Raw genomic sequence first — 27,557 nt, forward strand, 5'->3', positions numbered from 1 at the left:
TCCATGCTCTCAAAAGGGTGCAGTCATTATATCATATTGCCATTTGGTACACGACCGCAGAGGGATGGGGGAGGTGTACAAATCCCCCACCTCTTTTTGACCGAGTGACTGGGGATATACAATTGAATCATCACCCACTTTTTCGTGATGAGAAAAGAAATGTTGCGGATTTTGAGGGTAGTTTTGTATGTATATGTATTCAATAGTACCAAAACAAGGGAGAAAAACACAAAAAGCTATAAATACGACGCAAGTATACATATCAAAAGTGTACATTTATATCATCAACGGCGCCCCATCTGTCGTATGATGTGCGCCAGTCCCCCCCCCCTCAAATTTCCATGGCCCAGCACGTCTTTGGATTGACTCCATGCCCCCCACACACCCAGTCCTTTGCAGAAATTTGCGTTTCTGATTCGGCAACTACTGTTGAAGATCCCAACGCTCACCTTTTGGTGTTTTCGCGACAGGATTCGCATAGTTTTTCGTCGTCTTCATTCCACACTGTGACCAAGAAGTCATGTGCATTGGTTAAAATTATAATCGTACTTACATCGTCCTTCAGCCCGCAACAACGCAAGGATACCGTCCATGTAAGTGGCTTACTTATGGCTTTTGAGACTGAGCGACTAATAAGAAAGTTACAGAAAATTCTACGGCTTTCCATCCATCAAGTCGGAAACATTTATTACAATGCCGCCATTCATTGTAGTATACACAATCAAATTAAAAACAAAGTATATTAAATATAATTTTTGGCGTTACTTCTCGGCAATTCAATTAATATCTATATATATTTAGAAAAAGACCCGTCGTAGTTGCTTCTCTTTCTTATACATAGTAATAACCTTTAAAATATTGAATGTAAATATAGATGTAAATCATCAATAGGGGTGGCTAAAGTATATTTTAACCGTGGATATCAAAACAAAACTCCACCTGAAAAACGAGTATAGCTTAACAATCTCATTTCACAGACTGACCTAAAGTCTTTTAATGTTTCAGCATATTAACTTTACACAATTCCATGATCTTATGTGTCCTTCGGGGCTGGTGTTTTTAAACCTTCAGAGACTATTCCAAACGAATTCCGTCCAGTCGTTATGTGTTCTTTTTTCTGCAGATTTAAACCCCTTTGGAAGATACTCAACTAGCTTGGGCCCTGTGACATTTGAATCGAATATCCACAAATATGTACATGCATGCACGGTGGGCTACAACGGGACATAAGACGGTTTTTCACGTCTCAGCAAAGGAAAAGCTTTGCTTGTCATGCTCCACCAAGGATACCGCCCACCACGACCGACTACTGCTTCACTGTTATTATTCAGCTTGTTGACTGCTTGCGTCAGCCATGAACAAACACTGCAATGAGGATTCTAGCCGTGCACGAGTGGAACACAACTCACATTCATGTAGAAATCTTTCAAAGCAGTTTGTCAACTATTTTCATATCAAAAAAAGTAAACACAAACTCTTTTCAATACCATCGTTAAAATTCTATTTCTTTACATCAAATGATTGAATTTGAAATAAACAAGATGAATGACTGGTTATCAGTAACATCACATCTATCGTAAATTATCATAATTTTTTAAAATGAGCAAGGTCTAGTGCCTAGGACCACAACGTGGGTCAGAACGTTGTTGCTAAATACTCGCGGGTACCGGGTCAATCTACTCTATATTAAACAGTTTCCAACAGTTGAATTCGTTTTAGTAATAAAATCGACCATGATAAAGATGCGGGCACATATCCTTTTAGTGGAATTAGTGGGTTCCGTGGAAGCAATGTACATTCTCGTCGTAACTGGTATTCCCGGTATTTGTTGAACCTTGTTTGTTTCTTGTCTTTTGTTCTCATTGCGTGAGAGATCCAGTACCCGAAGGCCTTTTTAGGTATATGTCTCATTAAATCAAAATACTCGCGGAGCCCTGTGAACCTTTATAATTTTACGTTCTGTTTCTACGTACCTATTACGTAGCGATAGTACCCAGCCTAGGTCTTATTTCCTGACGTTTCATGTCTGCTGTTAATTAATCAGAACACTGACAGTACCTCACTCGAGCCTTTATAATTTATGTTTCTGTTTTATTGTACGGGTCATGCTATTTGGAGTCAACAAATGTCAACAAATTATTCAAGCATAGGATAGTGACCGCCACTACGAACATTTAACATAATATACACAGTACATTAACAATGACCATCCACTGATACTGCACCTGACGTCTTTTTTTTAGATGTTCATAGTGCGTACCATGCCTGACCCTTTAATTTCCGTACGTTTCAAGTGTATGTACTACTTTAGCAGTGACTGTATTTGCTTCCGTTCGAAGTTTTCGTGGCCACGCTATGTACTACAGATGTACGAGAGAGCGAGTCAAAAAAGTAATGCGATTTTTGATTAGGCCTACACAAGGAATGCAATCGAACATAATCATGCGTCAAAATATAGCTATACATTACAGGTTCACAATACTTCCCAACATAGTCACCACATCGTTCAAGGGTAGTGTTCCCCCTAGGATGAGGGCATGAATCCCAGCTTCGTAAAACTCTGATGGCTGTTGATGTAGCAAGTTCCTTGCAGCCGTTTTCAATTCATCACCATCATACGAATTGCCCCTCAGTGCCTCTTTCATTGGACCAAAGATGGAAGTCTGAGGGCGCCAACTTTGGAGGATGCGACGGTTGTTTGGTCGTGTGCCTTATTTTTTTGAGCAATCGAACAAACTGCATTAATTTTGACTCGCCCTCGTACGTCTGTATCATGATCATCTCCCTCTAGTGTCATAAGGTATCAGCACCCCTCCCCCATTCAAATTTCCCCCATTCAAATTTGATTTATCTTTATACTAGTATTAAGACCATTGTAGCCAGAGGCGCAATAACTGAACGCAGTTATGTAAGGTACTCCCTGCTTATAATTCGTTGATCAAGCTAAACACACCTTACGCGTATTAATTTCGTTTGCTTTCTCTCCTGATTTTTTTTTCTCCAAAGCACACGGACAATGTACACGCACGTGGAAACACGCTTCGACAGATTCAGCACTCTTTTTACAATCGATCAATGTGCATTGTATTGGGAATAGGATGTTCTTGCATGCAGGGGTGTGAGCGACCAGTTAACCTCAAAGCTGAAAACAGCTAGCAAAAAACTGAAATGTTAAAAGTTCCAATACTCTTGTATAGACTAGGTATTTATATATATATATAAAAAACCCAAATCCAGGGTCAACCTCTCAAAAGAAAAAAGAAAAAGAAAAAAACCAACTAACATCAGCTAAAAAGCTGACCTCTCACACCCCTGTGTATGGTTAATACCAACGGCGACGGTCATTTGTGGGCGGTGACTGCGGGCTTGACAAGTAATATACAAATATTGACTGGTTCGAGTGGTATAGTAAAACTAGCCTCCCGAGGTGATCCAACTAACAAGGTGATCCATAGAGCATTATATTTTCCCTCGGCTTTGCCTAAGGAAAATAGAATGTTCCATGGATCACCTCGGGAGGCTAGTTTTACTGTACCACGAGATAAAGCAGTCAATATTTGTTTTATAACACCTCCCCACAGATCCTGCAAAATTTAAGCTAAAAATCAATAACGAAACACCAAACTGGAATTTACATTCATCAAATTTAATCCAAGAATTCCAAACGGAACGGCAACGTTTGAATACATTCATTAACCAATGTTGTTCGCTTTGAGCCGAAATACACGCCTATGCTTTCGTTGCTACGGGTATAGTTCTTTTTCAGAATGAAGCTGCATGGTATAGTCTTTTTGAAGCGGTGGTTTAAAAATAGTAAAACTAGCAAGCGTCACATGGACACTTTCGGCCAATCAAGATACAGAATCAGCGGGTGAGGTGTTATAAAGCTTACTATTGGTTGAGAGGTAAATTACCGTAGTGCACGTTGGAAAATAAATACTACTAAAACTTCAATACTGGCAAGCCACAACCTAAATACTATGGTGCTCATAATGGGGACATGATTCATGAATTTACCTTTTTATGTTAAATAATTTAAATGGTCGAGTTATAAAGTCATCACGTATCAGACGCCAATCAACAGGGGATGGAGGTCACCCCCCCATCCGGTGCTCATTGCAATGTGAGGCAAAGCATGGTCGAATTTGAACAACGCAAGAGCGATTAAGAACATGTCAAGGGTAAAGGGGCTGCAAAACCCGTTGAAAACGATAAACATAAACAGTGTTGCACTCGAGACCGTCGCAAGACTATGGTCACAAGTAACAGTGTGAACGACGACAAAGGAAATAAGCGATTCTCGTTTGGATTAAACCTGTGAATTCTTGTGCCAGGGTGCTTCTCAAGGCGGTCCCGATTGGAGCAAACTGAAACATGACCCAATTACAGACAAGAGGAAATAGGTATAACGTACGTAGACAGCATCGGTTTGGCACGGTTAATCAGCTATAGATGGCCTAGGGCCCAATTTCATGGCGCTGCTTAACAGTAGAGAAGTCGTGCTTACTACCGGTATGACAGAAAATATAGCTTTAAGCGTTATTTCGTGGCAATGTTGGCGCGGTTGCGCGCACAGAGATTTCCATTTTTTTTCACTGCAAAAACCAGGGTGTTAAATTAAACACCCCTGGAGTTATCAGAGGACTACATCAACACTTTTCACTGGTGTTAAAATTTTGGTGTTATTTGGTGTTACTTTTAACACCCTCCAGTGCACTGTAGGTGTGCAAAGTAACTCTAGCGGTGTTAAAGCAATACCCTATGGTGTGGTCATCTGATAACACCAAAAAGTGTTGATTTTAACACCACAGTGCTTGCGGTTATGTCACTGCATTAAGCAAAATTTTTCTCCAAGTTAGGCCTAAGTGTGCCTTTCGCTGCGCTTACCGCTCACGGTCTCCATGAAATACACGGAGCCTCTGTCAGCGTAAAATCGTGTGCTTAGCAGCGCTGTGAAATTGGGCCAAGGGCAAGTGCAGGCCTACGCTCAACTGAAGTCAACTCATACTCCCCAAGAGCGCAGGGATTGAACTACATGTATACTGTACATGCCGACAACATGGCGTCACCACGCTCCGTTTGCGGACGAAACTGACCGATGAGGTCAATAACTGTCATGCGTAAAGAGCATTTGGACTTCGCGCAAAAATGACCAACAACTGAATGACTGAATTGGCGAGTTTAGCACTCACTTGATATGCTGGTAACACTTGACAAGCAATAGTATCGCTAGACATCTGAATTAAAATCACATGATTTGATTGTGGATGAAAACGTCTGATGATACAGCATGGCTGTTCCGTACATAGGGTAGGAATTAAAAAACCACATAGCTGTTCCAAAAGCAATTCACTTTGACAAGGACTGTTTCTGTATGTGGCTACCTATAAGACAGTTCTGGATCATCAACAGTTCTGGATTACTTGAGGAAATGAGAATACAGTCTGGAGTAACCGAGCTTCAAGAAAATTTGTCGCACCAATTTGAGTGTCATATCACTATACAACAGCCAGAAGAGTCACTCTTGAGATTGCTCCATCATTAAACATTTTCCCCGCAGAATTTCTGACCTTTGAAGAGAAACAGGAAAAGGGAAAGTTTTGGTTTTCTCGGATATGCAGTCGACAGGTACCAAATTAGTTTCCCTCGTCAGAAAACCATCTCAAATGCCGCAAAGTGAAATACGCTGACCGTTGAATAGAAAATGTTCGGGACGGTCTGTGCACGATCCGCAACTGTCGAAAGTAATCCACAACTCCAAAGTTCAATGACCCTTTAAAACTTCGTCTTCCATTGGTTTCGAGATGAAAAGGATGAATTTGGCCAGCAAGTGATGTTACTTTAACACCAGAATCCCAAACTGGATCGGATGTAGCCAACAGTGGTTTGAAAGGGAGAATGATTCAGAAATGTCGCACTCGTTGCGCAGGCAGATAAAGGTGATATGGAATACTATAAATGAATTCTTACCACTGCTTAAGATGACGGTTTATCTTGGTCGCGTCTGTAAAGACAAATAAAAGTGACCATGCTGTATCAAGGCATGCTGGAGAGGCATACAGACGCATTAACGATTGCTAGTCCACTTCTGTCTCTAAGTGTTGGTTTTTATTAGTTCATAGGCCTATTTAGTGCACATTTAAGATGTGTTAGTACATGGGCAACCTCCTTCCCTCATCAATATTACTAGTATTTATATTAACGAAGACGTAAAATGGGAACACTTAAGCTCTTCTTTTCTATTGCCTCTGGGCTGAGATGGGACTGTTATTTCAACCACCAACGGGTGTAAAACTACAAGCGCCAATGAAACATTTCTTTGCTCTTTTACACGAAAAACTATGGCTTGACTGTACTCTGAGGAGCAAAACTCCATTTTCTCTTCTGCCCATCAATTTTTTTATTTACCGCGAATATCATCTGTGAACTTGGTTATTACAACAGAATAGAGGTAGAGTGTGTGTTTTTTTTTATCATACCACATGACTCAGAGGCCGAGCCGTCATTTACAAATACCCAAAATGAAGGTGAAACCGAAAATATAAGTGGGGACATCTTAGTGATATTTTCTGCCTTGGAAGCTATTCAATAACCAGTTGAGAACAAAAGCAAAAGGTGGGCAAAAGCGACAAGATATTTCCCTAAAAAAGGTGTCTCCCTGGAACTGCTACTGAGGCAAAATGTAGTTACAACATAGTATGTACATTGTGACTTTCAGTTATGGTTGCTACGAGAGACGCCCAACACACACGTTTTTCACCTGAATCGTATACAGACGCTGTGCGTTTGCACTACAAACTTTAAATTTCAGAGTAAAAGCTCAAAGTTACGTGTCAGTAACTTTCATTTCGGGGGTTAATATTAAAGGGCTAATGTTTAGCTCATCACAAGATGTGATGTCTGAAAATATGGACCTCTGGTTCCTGAAATGGCCAATCGTTTGTTCCAAGTTCACTTATGGTCACACTTTTGTACGGTGATGTCATATGACAGGACTTCAGTAGCACAACTATGGAGGCATTAGTTCATTGTTTGATCCCTATTACAGTATAATGCCAAACTTCACTACAATGGACAAATTCAGACGAGAAACCCTGCCCCCCATCTTATCTGGAGTTGCTGGAAATCTCCACCATTCTCCAGCAATTTTTTTTTACATGGGAAAATTAAGTCCAAAAAGAATGTGCTTATCTGAAGGGACCCGAAAGGTTTTGGTTTCAAGATGCTTCCAAACAATCATCACTCCAAGATCCAGGAAATAAGAAAGGACAGACCATACAAATCAGCCAAATAAAGAAAGTTCATGTGACTGCAACAGCTGTTGAATAAGAAACTAATATCATAAAAAACAAAAATAATGCCCACTAATTAAAACAATCGTTTTGGTAAAAAAAAAAAATTCAGGTAGTGTGATAAAACTGTTAACTGTACACCTTCCAAATCCGAATTGTTTTTTACAGTTTAAATAACAAGAGTAGTTTACTCTATTCACATAAATTTAGACTGAACACACAGGACTTCCTTGGTTCTCATTCCTTGGAACTGACTCATCGATAATCACAGCTTTACCAAACATCATCCAAACCAGATCCAAGTCAGGGACTCAGACCCTAGTGCTGTAAGTTGGCTTAATACTGCGCGCTTCTCATGTCTGTGACCTCGTTTATAACTGACCCTAATTCATGGATGTCATTTCCTTCTAGATCACCCAGCAGCGACTCATTCTCCTGGTCCACGCTCTGGTTGCCTGAGGCCAGTAAACTTTGGAACACCGGATCTCCAATCCGCATGTCTGGGTTGTGCGAATCCGTGCCCGGGAAGGACTTATGCCAACCTTTCGGTCTGTAGTCCCAGGACAAGAAACAGAGAAAAGATTAATCAATTGAAGCCAATATGACAAAGAAACTCCATTCCAAAGCTACGTATCTGTGATCAAGGTGTATCACAGGTCCATTGTAAGTCAAATCATAATTGTAAGACGTGGGAGATCAAACGTTTACGAGGGGGGTCAGTCATATTTAAAACAGGGCAAAACAGCCCCAAATTAAGGTAATCATGAACACATAAGCACAGCATGCTTTGAAGCGATAATTTCTGTCTTCAAAGCTATCCAAATCCCCTGTTGAGAACAAGCAAAAATGCAGGGAAACACAACAGGTGTATTCCTACCAAAAAACATGGGTCCCCCCATCCACATCCACAGGTAATTCAATTTCTCCATCCTTCCTTCATTACACCTGTTAGGAGGCCACAAAGCATCAGTGACAGTTTCAGCATTGGTCCCACGCCAGGGCAAGTGTGCATGCAATCAGAGTACATTAACCCTAACAGTCCTCAGTCCTTCACCTGTTGGAGGACTGAGGACAGTTAGGGTTAAGCCATGACCTCTCTTTGTACAATCTTTCTTTGTAGCCAGCCCCTCCATGTTTACCTCAGAAATGTTGCCAGCAGAAGTGGGTCCACTCGCTTGTATCTCTCATCTGGAATGCAGCATCGTATGATCTCGCTGACTATAACTCCCACTAGAAAGGTAGCCATACTGGTGAACATACTGTACCACATGAAAGAGACCTACAAGGCACGACAGGATTCTCATACTTAGAAGAAATGGGGATTCAGGCTGGTAAAGCGGTATATAATGCTAATGGAATGCTCCATTCATTTCATGGACACAATACGCAGCACATACTTGAATGGTGTGGCAAGCACCCAAGTCTGTCCTGAATCATTGTAACTCATTAGGCCTGTGCTTATCTCAGGTTTCCTTGGTATGCAACAACTGAGATTGGTTCTACCCCAGGATGGGATGGCATGTCCATTGCCGGTTGATCCCTGGTATCCTTCATACTCCTGGGTAGAGGGCAGCAAGTAGGGGTAAAGTGGCTCGCCCAAGGCCACAATGTATGGCCAGTGGGTGGATTTGAACCCCTGACCCACTGAGCATGAGTCATGCCTGCTTTGCCACATTCCCCTCCTGATGCCTTAGCAGAAGTCTGAACATGCTTCTAATTGTTACCAATTCCTGGCCACGGTGTGTACTTCAATTTTCTGCTACAGTTAGCACATGCCTCTCCTTGGCAATAATCAGCACCATGAAACTGTCCCCGGTTTTCACAAATTGCTTTTGACCATTTGATGGTTTAGCAACAGACTTAGTTTCTGCATTTGTTTTAAGGCCTATTCACACGAGCGCCGATAACAGAGGTCCTGTGTGATGAAATCACATCGACGTTACAATCGCAGAGATATCATGTCATGTGAAAGTCCATCTGGGTCATGAAATTGCAGGGTTATAACACAGGTTCTGAGTGATCGTCGCAGCGATCGAGACCTCCTCAAAGACTTCACATTGATGCAAAATCTGTATTATGATCACCGTGATCCGACGTGCGAATGCAGAGTCTGATCGTCGCGAGGGTCCTGTGAGTTGATATACCTTGTGGTTGTGCAGGGCTCCCTCAATTTTCATCTAGATATCGGCCCTAGCCATCATCCTAATGCCGTCCACTGTTTCCTCAAAAGTCCAGAAAATCTTCTTTTTTCTTTACGGTATTTTACGGAAAAACAAAATGACAGAAGTTAACACGTGCGAAGCTGGTATCGCACTTGGGGTGTATGTTCCAACGTGTAGTTCATGGCACCACTTATCCCGTATTGAATGTCCATGTGTGCCCTTGTACCATACTGTACCGAACTGCACGTGCTATATAATCCTACCAAATTGCAACAACCTTGTTTCTCCACGATCCATGGGCCTCGAGCTGCGCGAAACTTGGGCAAGAAACTGGGGGTGAGTTTGTTTTGTCAAACACTTCGTTTTTGCTGTGAAGCCACTACAGTACAGTATGGGCCGGCACCGGTTTCCGATCCGTGCCGCGAGCTCGCCGTGGCCGCATGCATGATTTTAAAAGAAATTTCAATTCGCAAAAATTATGAATGGAAATTTCATGTTTGTCTCGCTTTTTGCACAAAATGTATCGAATTTCGCGATGCGAATCCAGCTATTTCCATCACTGCTTTGCTCAGCCATTTCAGACATGTCAGTAGAAGTTGCAAATCGTGGCGGAACAAGGAACGTCAGCTACGCGATAAACATTGCACCGTGTGAAAGTCGGCGAAGAAATCTCACACATAGCAAGACACAGACGCTGTGGTGCCGATTGTCGCAGACATGTGTTTTCAGCGCTCGTGTGAAGAGGCCTTTATACAACTTGACTTACCCTGTACAATGCAAAGGCATCTTCTTTGATGTTGCCGTTTTCATCTTGGTGCGTTGCTGCCCCTATTGTCATCCAGAGGGCCAGATAGAAACCTACAAGGATTCCTATCAGAGCCCCGCTGTGGAAAATTCACCAGAAAACATGATTTAACATTGGTGTACGCATATACTGTTTGTTTTCATGGGGGCTTTTCTAAATCACATCTTTATTTTTGCCTCAGATTCGTCGCAGGCTTAGTCGTTGACAGTGAAAATGCTTGTGAGCCTGTGATAGTGAAATTTAATTAAAATTCTTCCATCTTTGCTGAGCTAAAGTCCAACGTTGGGGAAGAATTAGGAGGAGCTGGAGGCGAAGATGAAACAGAGATTTAGAACCCCCAGTAGGTCGTTCCTGGGCCCTCTTAGGCAGTCCACAGGGCCTCATATGCAGTCCTGGCCTTCCCTTGCGTCAAGGGGGAATGTGTTGAGTGGTAAAAAAATGCTGCTAACCAAAAGTTGGTCACCAGCCTAAATACCAGGCACTGCATGTATGCTGTGACTGGTTCCCAGCTGATTTTTCACATACATTTGTGAAGTGGTATCCTTGGCTGTGCAGTTCCAGGAAACTGGACCCAGTTATTGTTTCCATATGGGAACGTTTGCCAAGGCTTCGCGACCACAAAAGTTGGTCTAATCCAGTCCAGCTTCAAAACCAACAGGAGCACCGACTGCTCCTCCTAGAATGAGGTGGAACAAAGATGGCATTTTTTTGAGGAAGTCTGTCATGGAGGTCTGAATAAGAAATGACACACGTGCATGGCCCGTACCAACAGGGGCAGACTGGTCCCCTACTGGTTGTGTTGTAGATTGCTACTCATGGATCAAACAGACAATCTTGCCTTGGGACGAGTCAGAGACTAAAACTTAAACAGCGCCTGACTTTTGACTCCCAATCCTACTACCCACTAACAAATGCAGCTTTTCAAGCAAAATGTCATGTTCACAGCATGCTGGTAATATATTATCACACAATGTCATATGGGCGCCATGCTAATAAGTGAGGTTTAATCAAGAAACATGAGAAGTGAGCAGTTTTTTTCTTGAATAAAACAAAATTCAAGGCCACTAATTTGGCTAGTACCGGTGCCAGTAAATTACATAACCTTTCAAAAGTTATCTTTTCTCACGGGAAACATACCGGAAATAAAAAAGTATGGTATCCTCTGGGATTCGAGTCATGGACATCATCAATACATCCTTCAGCCAGCTTGACCAAATTTCCTTTCTTCCTTCTTTTGTGCTAATGAGCCCACATAATATGCTGAAGCTGTTATGTAATTCATGTGCCTATTATACTGTATTACCAGCATGCTTCAAAGGTGGCATTTTGCTATAGAAACCTTGTTTATTGACAGCGGTGGGTCGTCCGATGAGGTGCCCCTGAAAGGTAATAATCAACTCCTGCTCACCCAGTGTTGGCTCGTCTGTAGAGCATGCCCAATGAGAACACACCAAGCAGTGGTCCACCCACACCACCTACCACAGTGTTAGCCGTCTTGACCAGAGAGCCTAGCTTAGAAGCCAGGAAAGCTAAGCCAATACTTATGACGCCGAACACAGCAGCTGTAAGCAAAAGCATAATGGTCTTAAGAGTTTTCCACGTGAAGAAAGCCGACAAAAGGTAAAACTGAAATTTCAGGAACCACATTTACAAAATCAGGTTGCAAAACTGTCAGCCTGGAGAAACACTTGTTTGAGAAAATGAATTTTTTCACAAACAGCCCTACAATAATAGGCATATTATGCATAAAAAGTGAAGATCTTTAACTCTCAAAAAAGTGCGTTAAAACTTTAAGATGAAATTGATTGTTAGATTTTCTACTTTTCACCAGACCTCAACGACCCACTGAATGTAAAAGATCAATTATCGTTACTGAAGAGACGAAAGCAACCTAAATGCATCAGAGATGAAAAATTATTGTCCTTCCTGAATTTGGAATAAGTCTCAAGTATCTTTTATAAACTGTTGGTGAAGAAGCTTTCATGTTTCTTTTAAAATCATAATACTACAGCCATGATAACAGGCACACACAAGAAATGCAGTTTCTGTCATGGTTAAATTCCACCACACATCAAAAAAAAATGACAGCAACAGCTAGGTGTGAGGATAACATCACAATCTGTTAAAGTACCAGTCGGCAGTTTCTATTGGCCAAATTCCACACAGCTGCTTTAAGTGGTTACTAAGCACATTTATCTACAAAGCAAAGTCACATGGGAGCCAGTCGGAAACAGTACACATTATATGAGGTTTTTTGGGGGTAACCAGCTTCTGCTAAGTTCACATTTTCTTCACTTAACAAATTTCTGCACTTTGCAGGTCTGCAAAATCCGGCCAGACAGCCAATCTGACTTACTGAGTATCTTTGAGATGATCGTGTCCCACCGGTCCTGGGCCTGATTCACGGCCACGGAGGTCAGGGGTGTTGACGCTGAAGTGGTGGCGCTGTTGGCAGTGTTGGTCGAGCCCTCTTGGCTGGCGTCTGAGTCCGCGCGTTGCTTGGGAGGACCTCTCCATGGCCGCACAACGTCCATTAAGGTCACGGCGGCTAAAGCATTCAGTCCTGACGACACAGTGCTGAACGAAAACCAACAATTTGCTCATTACAAATTTCCATTTTCTATTGCAAATCCAAGCTCTTACAACTCAAAGAGCGCTGTTTTTTTATCCTCTGGTTTTAAAGTAACACCATTGCATCAAACAACAAAATGCCTCTTCATCAGAGATTTTATACCCGCTAAAACGACGCATAGAGTGCAAACCAGAGCTATTTAAACCCTTCTCACCGGGAAGCGGTAAGAGCCGCTGTAAAAATTGAGATCCCTCAGCCTGCTTTTCAGCTATTATTCTCGGTCCATGCTCGAGCAAACACGGTGAAAGAAGGCAGACCCTGGCTCTTGTATATATGGTGATTGGCCTTTGTGTGTTGCCAAGAAATGAAAAGGCCGATTTGCACCATAATCACCAGCTTCACAATAGTCCCTACTTTGAAAAGAGGCAACGGGAATGTGGAAGCGCGAGTAGAGCCGCATGCCACCGAACAATGAGCCTTTTCACAGTGTAAATCAAAGCGTGCAGAGCACGAAGGGCCACAAACCGAGAATTTGCGGTTTGGCAGGTTGCCTTCGTGGTCAAGCCAGGATGGAATTCTCAGAGTCGGCTTTCAGAAAAAAGTCCCGATGTCAAGGGGTTAACGAAACAAGACAACAAAACTATGAGTTCCTGATGCCCCTCTTGCAAGGAAGTGTGCTTTAAACTTCAAATGCATTCCTTTTGTCTCAAACGTAGAGGACACTGAGAGAAAATAACAGGATAAAAATTTTATTGAAGGACCAAGTTGCATTAAAATTAACCACTTCATGCCGGGGCATTTTTCAATGTTGATGATGTTGGCTGGCATGACTATCATTTTTCCGTTTTCAAAATCCTTCAAAAATTCATCATTTCATTTAACGGTCGTTTATAGCCGCACCAAGTAATCTTTAGGCACTACTTTAAGTTGACAGGTGACCTTCATTGATGCCCGAGTATTTCAGCCAGGCCTGCAGCCTTGTAAACAGAGCCCAGATTGTGCGGTGTTGGCTCAGTGCACTGCTGACCTCTTTTTAATAGGGGCCAGATTAGCGTGCAGCGGTGCTGTGTGGCTCATCACTGCGGTGGTGGAGCGCTTTTGTCCCCGGTGGTAATCCACTCGCTCTCAATGCCCCAAACCCTGGTATACGGTTTCAAAACAAGGCTGGATTATCACCACTTTTGAGAGTGAAAAATGTTGGTAATGCCCAGCAGCCTGGTCTTTTGTTCGGAGTACGGTGTTTTGTTACAGGGCCCTGTTTCCTTTGTCCGAGTTCAGAAACCCCGGCCACGCATATAAACCATACGGCTCCAATTCCAGAGTCCCCGGCAGGAAGTGGTTAAGACTTTGAATTGTAACCAATCCAGATCATTACAATGATAGACATGTGATAGACGGCTGAATGACATGTCCATAAGCATCATCAAATCCTGATTACATATCGGCTATATTTCTGCTAGCTCACCTGAGAGTCCCAGCAAACAAGCAAGCCACAAACAGCCCCTGAATACCAGGTATATTGCCAAACTCCAGGCTTACAAAATACACCAAAATCTGCAAGAAGAAAAGAACAGACACCTCTCAAAGGAACACTGACAACCTAACTGTCCAACTGCATTAATTTTGCCCAGATGGCTATGAGCTAATCTGTGTTGTGGTCTGACTGTAGATCGCCAAGCATGACTGCAGACTCAGTCATACCTTGAGAATTCTGCGTTCAACATCTCTGCTGTTGTAATCTTACATGTGAAACAGTCCCATGTACTGATGATAATGACATTGTACTTTTCCTTTTTTTACATGAATGCTTTTATAGGCCAGCTTCCGTCTTCCCTCCACCTGGTTCCCATGGAAGAACGCACATGCAAACTGTGCAGTCATCAGTACACAGGCCAGTTGTTTTGGCAGCTGGGCCAATCTCATAGTGCTGTTAAAGTGAAAATTTGTTTAAAAGTGAAAAACCCTTGCTTGACAAATCAGGTTACCGGCCAAAACTTTGTTATGTATGTTTTGGAATGGTATTTACCTGTCTTTTGGTTAGCATGACAATCACATAGAGTTTGAGCTGGTAACCTTTGTTTATTAAGCAAGGTTTTTCGTGATTAAGCAAATTTTGTACTCAAGCAGCTCTGTGAAACTGGCCCCTGGGCACATGGCAATAAAGCCTACCATCACAATCAAGCTAGTTTTGTTGTGACAAAGTGGAGCACTGCATTTATGCGAACACAGCCAAAATAAATGTTTTTCCAGAAAAGCAAGTTTGACTGATACTTTTAAATAAATGAAGGGCATTTGAAATTGAATGAATTAAATGCTATATTCAATTGCACACTGACGCTTAGCACTGTGGTCGATTTCATAATATCTGAGCTAAGATGTACCATCTTTGTTATACGTGTACTTGCTTATTTTACAAACATGTAAACATGTATATTAAATCACTGACTATGTCTATTTGGACTTTAACACTTTCATTTGGTATTTACCTGATCTGAGCTTTGATAGTTTGGTGTGTAATGAGGCTGGGGTCCATCATTTTTCATCACTGGAGCTAAGGGAAAATAACACACAAAATAATAACAGGAGCTTTTGTACAATGACCAGGAGTTACATGTGGATGTTTCTCGCACTGATAAAGATTTGTGAGTTTCTTAGGCTTTGAGAAAGTTCTCAACAAACAATACTGGACCGTTTGAAGCCAGGAAACAGTCTGGGCCCAAGACTGGATTTGGATTATATTTCCCATCCCGATAGAGTACCAAAGTGTGACATCATTTCGAACCAGCAAGTGCCATACAAATGAATGGAGTATGTGCGGGTGTGAGCTCATGGCTCTCGCTTGAATGCCTTTTACACACATACTTGTGCCGAGACGTATTCACTTCGGTACTCTATGCAGTCCGAGTTAAGTACACCCTCACTGGCACAGAGAGCTTGGTGGAAAGTTACTGACCTGTCTTTGTGCATGCACCCAGCACGTGCCTGAAGACCACACATTCAAATAGAAATGAGTAAAATGCGCTCATCATGTCCTGCATCAAATCCACATGAACCTATGGGCATGCAATGAGTTCCCATCAAGGGAATATTGTTGCTATGTAACAACACATCTACACTCGTTCTTGCTCGGAAACTTGATCATACTCTTGTATGACTCCGGCACCGATTCCCGGCAAATACTCTGTACGGCGACAGAGGGTACTGAAGTGAAGCTGAACCATATCTGGTCTTGCCGGGCCTGCTGGAGAAACTCCGAGCACACCTCAGCAATGACAGAGCTGGCTAGAGAAAAACCATCAGACATGCCATGCCGTCGTCGTCAAACACATGCGTACAACAGACATGTGAAACGGACGCAGGAAAGTCGAGCATCATATTGTGTGGTGTGCGCAGGCGCTGTGTAGAAGCATCATACAGTGCATGCATTAATACGCTGACTCATTAAATGTGAGGTATGCTCTGAATTTCTTGGCAAGGCCTGCCGAATTAACTTCTGGAAAGCACCCTCTACCAGTAGCACTGCACCGGTAAGGAAGGTATGCTAGTGGAAGGTGAATAGAATTCACATTGTGATTGGAGTGGTTTGGAAGACAAGTTGGTAAGACGTCTTTCTCAAGACAGGTTCAGTGCACAGGGATGGGTCCAGGGCTTTATTGCCAAGGGGAGGGGGTGGGTTTCAGGATATTTTTGTTCGTGCAGGGCAGAGGGGTTACTACATGTAGTTATCGCTGATGGTGGAACCACGTAATGTCTTTGTTCTGCCCTTAACTCTATACACAAAACAAGATCCCTGCATGGTTTATGCTTTTTAAGAGGGTCTTCGAACCCTTAGACCTGGACGTTTAGAAAAACTAAAGGCACTGAGCACCACACCCCCCTCCATCCATGCACAGAGCAGCTACAAATCATCCCATGGTCAATGGAGAATGATTGTGACTGAAGTCAATTGGAATGCTTCTGTATACATACTTGTTGCAGTGGAGTTGGCGAGGACCAGCGATGTTTCAAGGTCTGAAGAAAAAGCAAACAGAGCAAAAGTCTCAGGAGTGGACCGAATGCAGCAGACATGAGCAACACCAAGCCAATTTATGAGCCAACGATGTACTTTAATGGACCGATACAGTAAGCCCCGCCCACTGCCTAAGTGGATGATTAATGTTCTGCCCTAAAAACATGATGCATGTTTCAGACACCTAAGCGTAAGTGAAACTTTTGCATGCTTGACGTAAGGTGCAGCTGTGTTTCAACCACGGCATGAGGCAGAGGTGAATGATTATGAATAGACCCATTCAATCAATAAATGTCATTTATCGTTACTACCCACCTGCTTTCACAATTTACCCTTTGATTATTTGCTTCAGAGATGTAATGGTTCAAAGTTTGCTTAGCTCAGTAACAGAAAAGCTGTCCTCAATTAACAGTATTTTCTTGGGCAATTTGATTCTCGCCTTTTTTTTGTATTATCTGGGCCTATCCCTGCCAAATACCACTTCAAAATGTGGTCCGCTGACTGACTTTTAAATGCAAGACTGCATTTGTGAAATTTTGGGTTGAGGAATTTTGAAAATGTAAAATCAAAGTTACGACTGGCTCTGTGAACAAGTGGATAAGGCTTATGTCTTGGAGCCACATCGAGCTAAACTCCACAGGCATGACACAGGTGTTTCAAAACACCTTTCTTCCAAATCTGCGATGGTAAGCATGCAGCCTCAAGGTGAGTGGGCTGGGGAAAACCCTTTTTTTTTCAATTTACAGATGCCAAGGAGATCAGATTTCTTTATACTCAGACTGAGGGGAGCATCTCCATCCAAGGTTTCTCGGGTATGTGACCTGAAGTGTTCAACACAAGCTGAGAAGTTGTGTGTGTGGTACGGAATTTCAAGCGTGCCAGCGACCCTTTTCATGGGCAAACGGGTGCACTGAAGGCATTGGTTGCATTGCACTTTAAGACAGTTTGCACTAATAAATAGGATCTGTTTATCACAAAAAATGTCTACTGATTTCCTAAGCGTAACATAATAAGCCATTTTGCAGCATCCTGGGTTAGAGATAGTTGGGTGGAAAAATGCTGTTAATTAGTCAAAGCACAGTGTGAAGGAGTCCAAAGACAGCTTACTGTTGTAGTATGCAAACAGGACCAATCCGATGAGGCCGACTAGGGTCAGGACAAATACAGTGCCGGGCAGACCAAACCATACCGATCTGAACAAAACAAGAGAGCATTTCATATCAATCCGTGGTCATTACTGGTCAAATCACCCAAAAATTGGACATCTAAATCTCACTCCTTCTTTTAAAATTTGTTCATGTCATTTTGCCTTTGAGAAAGATTCTGCTAGGATCGAAAAGTCAGGCCCTCCATATTTTGTGATTTGTATTTTAGGTCGCTGTAGTCAGCATGCAGTTTGCAGCAGTTCCGTATTACATATCTCTGAAAATTTGTTCATGTTTGGTATGCGGGGCATCAGGCTTTACTATGAATACATATGCCAATAACACAATCTTATAATAGACAGCACTTGGAACACACCCTGTGTAAACCTCACATTCGTATCAATAAAGTTGATTGCATAATCAACACACTGATTCACCTTTTGGCCTCTTTGAGGTTCTTCGCTGTCAGGAATCTCTGGACGGATGTCTGGCTGACTGCCCACACAGGCAGGGTATTGAAGACGCCACCGATGATTAAACCCCAGAAGGTCAGCCTCTCCGTTGGGTCCGGCGAAAAGCTAAAAGCAAAAGTGGAAATCTGAGTAGAGTATGTTGTGTTTGGCTACTGATTGTGAATGGGGAAAAACTTTAAACGGGCTAAATTCATAGGATGTCAAGAAAACAATTCAACTGAATAGAGAGTAAGACAGCTGAAGAAAATCTCTGTGCATTGAACAATGCCACACAAGAAGCACTCCAATATACTCCAATAAACAATGACCCACAACAGCAAAGAAAAAACCCGAGAACTCATCTTACAACCACTGACATGACAAATTTATGAAATGCGAACACAGGAGAGATTTTACTTCTTAAACCACATCTCACAAACAAAAGGAAGCCTCTAGGAAAGATCAAAGACCACTGATATAATGATGAAGAGGCACCAAAACAATCTGGTGACATGCTACAGTTGTTGCTTAAAAAAATTCTCATTTCACAATAACACTGCTGAAACAAACAGGTACTTCACATTAAACATTCTCTTAAAAGTTCAGTGACCCCAAGGGGTCACAGAGGGCACTCACTTGAAGAAGTTGAGATGTCCCCTGTCGTTGTTGTAGGTCCAGACGTACTTCATTCCCCCGGCCTGAATGACACCCATGATGGTGATAGTAAGGAGGGACCCAAAGAGAACGATGAACTGAAAGACGTCTGTCCAGATGACAGCTTTGATGCCACCCTGAATACCACCCAGGAACCAAAAGAAAACGGCAGTAAAATTCAATCAATGTCTGATACATGGAGAATTCCATAATAAGGTATAGACCTTTATCGTGGTGCTGCCATGTTTGCCTTGTTTCTTGCAGACCCATTGGCAATAGTAATATAAGCTCACATGTTGACAAAAGGCAGCAGACTGTTTTACTTCCAGCCTCAGTTTGGCTACACTGCCTTGAATGATAGAAAAGCAAGATGGCTGCCCCATGATAGAGGCCTATAGAGTTTGTGCATGAAGTGTACACAGCACTGTTTTACCAGGCTGCGAGAGTTTGAGTGAGGGAAACTGACAGTTGGCTCCAGCTGTCAAAGAGTCAGACCTTTTTATAGTGTGTTTAATTTGCATGCCAGGAATTCACCTACACGTAACAGGAAATGGTACAAAGGCATTCAGCTTTTTGGCTGTTAGGGGGCGCCGTTCTGAACAAGGCCCTTAAGATTCCAAAATCCCATCTGTGGGAGGCAGGCAGGCAAAGAATTTTTTCTCCTCACCCTCAACTTCTAAGACCTGGATTCAAATCCTGCCCATGTCCAATTCGGGGACTGGGTTTGAAGTTCCCAACTCCTGTGAATTTTCCACAGAAAATCATTCAGAACATTTCCTACCAATCACTGAACTGAATAATTTTAGTTCCTGCAGGGTTACGGTCAGCATTTTTAAAATTCTTGAACATTTCTAAGGCATTCCTGCTTTATAACCACAGAAAATAAAGAGGTCAGAAAACTGCTGCATCTCTGAATACATCTGTGACCTTTGGCAAGTTTTGTCTTGTCCGGTATTGACATGGAAAAGAAAAATTCTTACAGCAAGAAAAACGTCTTGCACTTGCTTACCAGTGCAGTGTATATAGTACAGAGTATTCCTGTGGTGAGTACGGTGGCAAATATTGGGAACTTGGTGGCTGTTGAGGAAATATTGTACAAAATCAGACACAAAATACACAATGGAAATTGGAAAGGCAAGAAGCAAGAATGAAGCGACAGGGCTGAGTACTACATTTTTCTACTAAGTAGTACTTTGTAGCATTCAGGACTGTTAGGGTTAAAAAAAACAACCATCACCTACATGTAGGCCCAATTTTGTGACACTGGTTACAGCAAGCGAAAAATCGGCGATTACTGTAGCAGAAAATTCTGCGCTTACAGCCAACATATTTCACGGGTTAGCGAGGAATTGTGGGTTGTTTGCATGTGTACATCCCGTAACTAAGGATTCTGTGCTTAAACAGTCAGCGCAGAATTTTTCTGCTAGTGCGGTTAGCACAGAATGGAGATCGTTAGCGCGGAATTCTGCGGTAAGCAGTGCCATGAAATTGGGCCCTGTACAATCTGCTCTTTTATTTACCAGGGGCTGATAAATGTACGGATGGCCATTAGCAAATAAGAAAAGGAACATTTCACTGAAGAAGCCATGAAACCAAACATGAATACAAAAATCTGTGATGTTTCAAATGTCTATATTGCAGAAATTGTAAGTTGAACACATTTCAACTCAAGTGGATTTTGCTACAAATATTTCTTAAGTCACATTTGTTTTTTTCCGCCCATTAGCCTTCTTTCAGGCAAGTAAAAATTAAGGACAAACTGCCTGATGGATGGGTACTTTTTTCTTGAAATAAAAGTGTCCATTTCTCAGTCAGCAAATTTATCTTTGATTTGTTTTTTCCTCTTCACAAAAACTTATAAAAAAGTGGTAAAAAGTAAACAGCTACATGTATGTGACGTACAACAATTTTTGGCATTGTTGCGTACATGTACAAACTCGCGTATATTAAGCAAGCACGCTGTACATTTAACAGGGCACATTTCCACACAAGGGAAGATGCATACACAAATAAACCGTAAAATACCCTTGTGTCTGGGTACCAAACCTCATTGGTTACTGCACGCGCGGCGCTGCTGAGCTCGGAGACTGTTTTACATATGTCTGTGACTGCAACATTTAATTTTGCCTGGTACTTGTGTGTGTACTTTTTGCATATATAACACCAGGCAAAACTGTCGAGTGGTTAAGAAATGGCCGTTGCCTGAACTTGCATGAATGATGCATCAGAGTCCTGCTCACTTTCTGCATACATGAAATAGTTGAGGGTGATGTATATTCATGTTGTATTGTAGCCAAGAAGGAACTTACAGTACTGGGAAGCAATGAGCAACTACACCAGGGTTTGGGCGAGTACAATCTTACCTCAAGTAAGTAAGTTTTCAGTGCTACTTGCCAGATGGACAAGTAGTTTAAAAAATTAATGTTGAGGTCTGGCCGAAGCAAGTTACCAAAAATGTCATTTTCACGTTCGCACACACGAATTGAAAAAAAAAAGCGACCCTTTCTGCAAAAATGTGCCATAAAGCCCTTTCTTCGGAATTTTTTGGAAATTGACATAATAAAGAGCAAGCCAAGCTTTTCGTTTCGATGTATCACAAAATTTGGCATCCTGAGAGAAATGGACTTTGCATGGGTAAAAAACGTGACGGTCCCTTTCAACTTCCAGCGCAAGATTCTCTAAACGGCTTGTAACTCTCGGCCAAATTATCACTCACTTTTGCAGAGTGAACCACAAATGGTTCATGGCTATCCTTCCTCCCCTCAGTCTTAGAAAAAAAAATGTGCAGCGATACTTTCTGCATAAGCCTGACAGTGTACAAACCTTACCTGCTTCTAAAGCCAGCGCTGGAGCATAAAGAACAACTGCCAGGTACAAGAGCGTTTGAAGAATGAAGAACAACGCACCAATGGAACGCACCAATGGACTAAAACGCTTGTGAAGATACTGCATAACAAATATACAAAAAGAGAAACTTAATAATCATAAAACCTCAACATTTCTTTTAACGCCTTTTACATAAAAGTGATCATAAGCACACTGAAAAGATTCTGACACGGGAGGATGAAATGAAAACAGATTCAAGGATCAAAGAGAAAGTTGCGATGAAGTCAGGTAACCAGACCAGAGCCCAAGCTGCAGTGTGAGGATACATCTGTCCTGGCAGTAGGGCATTAATAAATACCCTACCCTTGCTGACATCAGTAATGTCTTGACTGTTTCTGGAGACAAACGCCTCTAACCCTACCAGTATATACTCTGGCATGTCAATGCAACAAGTAGAATAAAGAGCAAAGTAAAACCAAAGGAAAATAAAATTCCATTCACCCCATTTATATAAGAGTGCTGCATTGAGAAGAAAGTTTTTTAATTACACTGAAAGAGGAAAATTTCCATTCACTGTGTACATACCAGCTGCGGCAGTGCATTCCATAGATTAACGCTAAGCATATTGTTTGGCTTACAGTACTTAGTACTACAAAATACTAAGTAATAGCCTGAGCCTGAAGGACCTAGCACTACAAATTACTATTTCTGGCTAGGTTACTTCCATTGTTACTTGTACAGAGAACAATAAAGCCATGCATTCATGGTGCCACAGCACTGCATGGTACATTGTCTTATCTATTGTATCTTATGGCTTCACAGAACAATAAAGTCATGTCCTCTTACAAGCAACAGCCCTCAGTACTACATTTTACTGCAAGTAGTAATTTGTAGTATTATGTAGGGTTAGGGTTAAGAGACTGTCATACAAAATCTTTATCACCAAACGTCCGCAACATTTTACCACTGAAAAAAACTGTATTCCAATTAAGCATTTCCAGGTTCAATAATACGTTATCGAGACCTGCAATTTTGGTTTCCTGTATCATTCTTGAGCTGAAGTGCGCCCTCACCGGCGAAAGATAGCCAGGCCGGTGAGAAGTTTTCCAACTGGATTCCTGGGTTTAGCACACATGCAAAAACCATGCAATCTGGCATAAATTTCTTGCACTTACTCAGCATGCACCATGCCAAATGTGCATCAACTTGGGCGCCTATCGTGATGAGTTCCCACCAAAGGATCGTCATTTTTATTTAACAACGTGCCCTCTTTGGTCTTTCATGGCCGCTCGGAGAAGATAGTTCTCACTTACATGTATCTAGCACTAAGACCGTGGATTGTTCCACACAGACTAGTTCGGTGCCCAGAATTAGAAGCCATTACTGTAGCTTCTACACAAACGGTAAAATTAAAGTTACGTTCCTCTTTGACTAATCATGTGTTGCAATGTGCCACCTACCAAAGTAGGTCTGACTTGATTAAGTCTAGTGTGAGTCTGGTGCCACAACAGTAGCCACTAGTATCTCTCTTCTGATAAGCCTAATGATGGGAGGTCCCAGAAGGCAGGCAGCTTAGTCTTTATACAAGATAGCCAGGCATTTGTTTATGTGTATATGTACTTACATCATATGCACTTGTCAATCCGAGCCCATGAAAGACTGGTATGAAGACCAGCGCTGAGACGGGAATGGCGATGAAGAAGCTCCAGCATACCATCCAGTACTGGATGCCGTAGACAAAGACCTCAGAGGGCACGCCCAGGATGGTGATCGCCGAGAGATACGAAGCAATGACGGAGATGGCAACAGGGAGACTCATCATGCTGCGATCAGCCATCAGGAACCTGGTGGGAAAGGGAATCAAACAAAAGGGTCAGCAGCCAATTTCACAGAGTTTGGTATGAATTTCGTAAAAATTTGCTCAGCTGCACAATATTTTGATTGCGTTACACATCTTAGATGAAGACAATCCAAGTTCTTGTGAGCCCTGCTCCTTTGTAATATTGTCACCAAAGTAGTTCACCATCCATTCAGAAAAAGTTTTCAGCTTTTCTTGGTTGGAACCGGACAGCATCTCAAAGTTCCGTCAAAGTCAAACAAGTATTTTACACCACAAAACACAGCTGTGCAGTGCATATGCACGCCTTGATAAGTTGAGTTGTGATGAGCCTTATAATGAACATGATTAGTCAGTAAAAATTGTCCATTTATGCTTTTCGATTTGTTCCAGGCATGTAAAGTACACCACATTTTGTGCACATGCATGTGGAATAACCCTCCAAGGCTACTTTGGCTAGAAACCCTGCCAGACACATCGGGCAGCATCATCGGTCAAAGTGGACTGCCTGTCCAGTGTAACAAGACTCAACAGGTCAACTCTCCCCCAGGTCAAACAGCCTAGGAGTCTTTGGTTGCCAGTCACCACAAGATCCAACAGTGGCATTGTTCAATGGGACTAGCTCCCTTTGTCTCAACATTGCCAGTTTGTTTTGCTGCTGTTGATTACCCAGTGCATCACACTGCATCAGACTTTTTCACTCGATGCACTGTGCTGCGTCTGGCATGGTTAGGATTATTGCTATCGTTATTCAAGCAAATGTGATTTAGTTACTTGGACGTTGATTTCTGTCCCTCCCCGGCACATGCATGGTACAGTCCAGTGCATGCCGAGACTGCCAACATGGCAGAAAAGATGACATAGTCCAACCAGGTAAAGGGATGCACATTGGACTCGGCTCCCGACATCTTGCCTGCCACCCCTCGTTCTCGTCTAACAGCTGGCTGCTTTACTGAACCAGGTGCTACAAGAGAATGGTGAATTCAAAAACAAACACAACATTTATTTCCATATTTTCATTAAAATACGAATCAAGAATACACGTAAAATAAATAAGAGCCATCAATACAATGTAATATAATAAGAGAAAATAGAGGAAACTTGAAAAGATAGGAAGTATGGAGCTGGTCATATAAACGAGGGCTTGTAGGGAACAGTTTATACACAGACAACTGGACGACGGACAAAAACACTGACAACAGATAAGAAAAATGCGACAAACAGTGAAGACTAGACTGAACATCCAAAACGGAAGTGAAGAGTTGAAGGGGGTAAACATGAGCAGTAACATGAATAGATACAGGAGTAAAGGTGAGATAAAGAATGACATGAAGGAAGACATTGTCTAAGGACGGGAAGCTTTGTAACATATTAGAGGAGAGCTCTTTTGTAAGAAGACTTGAAGTGGCCAATGGACGGCATTGTTCTGATTTCCCTATCAATGATGTTCCACAGACGGGGATAACAGAAGCGAAGAGTAGAACTAGAGTATAGGGTGCGGGTGAATGGAACATACAAATTGTGATGAGATCTGGTAGAATAACCGAGCACATCTTGGATTGAAGAAAAGAAAGAAGAGCAACTATTGGGCAGAAGATTATAGGTGAATTTGTACGTAAAGATACCAGTGAGATATTTATTTAAGTCATAAATAGTAAGAGTGTGTAACCTAAATAAGATCTGCAATGACCAGGACTGTTCTGTGTTGCTCTTCATACAAGGTAAAGCACATGTATGTCCATCTATGTTAGGAATTTCTGCAACTGAGAGCCATCATGTGGCAGATTCTCCGTTTACTTCACACCCACAGACATAACTTTAAGGAAAATTAATCTCGACTCTCCCAGAAGAGTGAGCCTGACAGTTGCAGGCCACTTGACAGTCCAGTATCATGCATGTCACGCCACCTTGTGCAGGTGTATTTTTGGTTGTAGCTTTGTCACTTTAGTATCGGAGCTAGTGTTAAGCTTTCATCAGTTGTTCAAAAAACAACTGAACAGGCAGGGACATTGAGTGTTGTTAGACACTTAAAAATATTACCGCGTCAAATCTGTGGAATTTTTTGAGTGAAATGGGCCTAAATGTACCCTGATCAGCATTGACTTGATCTAACAGGGCTGTATTCAAAACCCCAGGCAGAACTTTGACTTGCAGCTGTGTAAGTCATGTAAGTAGAGAGTGCGATCGTGCTGATGGACTGATCACCGCCAACAAAGTTGGCAACATGATTATAAAAATGCTAAGGTCCTAGGCCTAACATGACTTATCAGGGTAATTTCATCATGGCCATGAATGTCAGGCACAGTTGGTTGATCTGTTGATCTCACTGCAATGATAATTTGCTGATAATTCTGCCATCAGCTATTTACAATCTCTTTCAATTTCCCGGCAATGGAAGGCTGTTCTGAAATAAAGATGAAAGTCAGAGATTTCCTTCAGGATTGACTGACGTCGACTGATACCAAAATGTAATTGTCATGAGTGTGTGCTCCCTTTTCCTTCCCACAATGCCTTTCTACCATTGTGCAAAATCACTCATGTGGTATTTCCAAGGATGGATTTGCCCGGGTAGATGTTAATTAATTTTAGATTTTTGCCCTGCCCGACGTGGCAAACACTGAGTATATAATTACAATAAACGTCGAGCAGGGCAAAAATCTAAAATTAATCATGCGGTAGGCCCTCTTGCAATCAGGCTTACTGAGGGCCTAAAGCCTAGGTTGTGTATAGCAACACATACATGTAGCAGCCACCTTTACGGTAATTACTTTTGGTACAGAACAAGAGTAATCAGCTTAATAGCACAAAAGGTCTTACAGAAAAAAAAAATGGCTGCCATGCACAACCACTGACCCAGGCTCTAGAAGTAAGCCTGAGCTGCTGAGGCCTTACGTTGTAGTTTACACCAGTACACCATGCATATGCGTACACTCCAACATTGTCCAATTTTAATTAAAACTCTTTGGTCGAGTTCGGGCAGTCCGTTCTGGACGGGGGCTTCGTGATCTTGCGCTCGAACGGTGGGAACACGACCCAAGAACACTGTTCTTGGAACAGGATCACACACCACTTCCTCATCAGGGTTTACACGAACACACGGAAAAACTCGTGAGATTTGATTTTTGGACAACCATAAAAGTGTCGATATGGCTTTACAAAGCCGAAGACAATAGAAAGTTTTGCAAAATTAACATTAATAATTTTCCATGACAGAAATGAATTTTTAAATGAAAAAGAAGTTAGCCCAGTTATCCAACATTAACTCTCGAAGAATGCACAAGGACGCTGCCATGTTGCATGTTGCTTGCCACAAATAACTACTTGCGTTAATAACCGGTTGTACATTCCCAGCGTTCGAGCGAGCGACCAACACACGAACAACAAATCAAGCTGTTCGTGAACAAAACGAGAACAAGTCGCCCGAACTCAGCCATTGAGTCCGCACTTCAGACTCAGTTCACAAGTTAAGAGCTTACCGTACCGGTCTTATCAACGTGTTTGAAATAGAGACCCACAAGAACCACAATGACAAAAGCCACAATAATTCGCCGGAACAACTTTAGCATTTGTAAGGTAGGCCTACGAAATCCCAAGCCAGGTTTCCAACGCAAACAGCCTTACAGGCATGCACAAGGAAATTTTCCTTCCACGGGATGGAGCCACCGAACCGGAAGAAAACACAGTTTTAGAGCGCCCTCATACGTCCACTTTACTAATAGTTTTCCCACCACTCGGGTTTGTCTCCTGTCGTCCGGGGGCGCACGTTTCCCTCCCCGACTATGAAACGCGTCGGCTCAATAGGA

General features: G+C 42.3%; 1 protein-coding gene across 4 annotated transcripts; it reads right to left on the bottom strand.

Annotated features, from left to right (window-relative positions):
• Positions 1-660: 660 nt before the first annotated feature.
• Positions 661-27,387, bottom strand: LOC110976174 (sodium-dependent multivitamin transporter-like). 4 transcript variants are annotated; one of them, XM_022229237.2, is made up of 18 exons: positions 27,236-27,387; positions 24,529-24,718; positions 23,542-23,761; positions 21,920-22,037; positions 20,101-20,168; positions 19,074-19,228; positions 18,423-18,563; positions 17,948-18,033; positions 16,801-16,842; positions 15,318-15,382; positions 14,297-14,385; positions 12,616-12,836; positions 11,668-11,821; positions 10,221-10,338; positions 8,432-8,571; positions 7,675-7,842; positions 5,971-6,004; positions 661-5,570 (listed from the first exon to the last, which is right to left on the bottom strand). In XM_022229237.2, the coding sequence occupies exons 1-17, from the start codon at positions 27,318-27,320 to the stop codon at positions 5,977-5,979; spliced, it is 2,088 nt and encodes a 695-aa protein (XP_022084929.2). In that variant the 5' UTR covers positions 27,321-27,387; the 3' UTR covers positions 661-5,570; positions 5,971-5,976. The 4 variants fall into 4 exon arrangements, with proteins under 4 accessions (XP_022084929.2, XP_086995437.1, XP_022084928.2 ...); XM_087139311.1 differs by lacking the exons at positions 661-5,570; positions 5,971-6,004 and having other exon boundaries at positions 6,082-7,842; positions 24,529-24,706; XM_022229236.2 differs by lacking the exons at positions 661-5,570; positions 5,971-6,004 and having other exon boundaries at positions 6,082-7,842.
• Between the last annotated feature and the right edge of the window lie 170 nt (positions 27,388-27,557).

This window comes from Acanthaster planci, linkage group LG07, assembly GCF_054643075.1.
Source record: "Acanthaster planci isolate LZ-2023a linkage group LG07, COTS_SCS, whole genome shotgun sequence".
NCBI classification, from domain to species: domain Eukaryota; kingdom Metazoa; phylum Echinodermata; class Asteroidea; order Valvatida; family Acanthasteridae; genus Acanthaster; species Acanthaster planci.

What these genes read in the sequence shown, in the direction of transcription:
- LOC110976174 (XM_022229236.2), bottom strand. Translation starts at nt 27,320, where the DNA reads ATGCTAAAGTTGTTCCGGCGAATTATTGTGGCTTTTGTCATTGTGGTT. An exon ending in CAAACACGTTGATAAGACCG is followed by an intron (nt 24,719 to 27,235) that starts GTACGGTAAGCT and finishes ATTCTCTTGTAG; the next exon opens with CACCTGGTTCAGTAAAGCAG. An exon ending in ACTATCAAAGCTCAGATCAG is followed by an intron (nt 14,386 to 15,317) that starts GTAAATACCAAA and finishes TTCTTCTTGCAG; the next exon opens with ATTTTGGTGTATTTTGTAAG.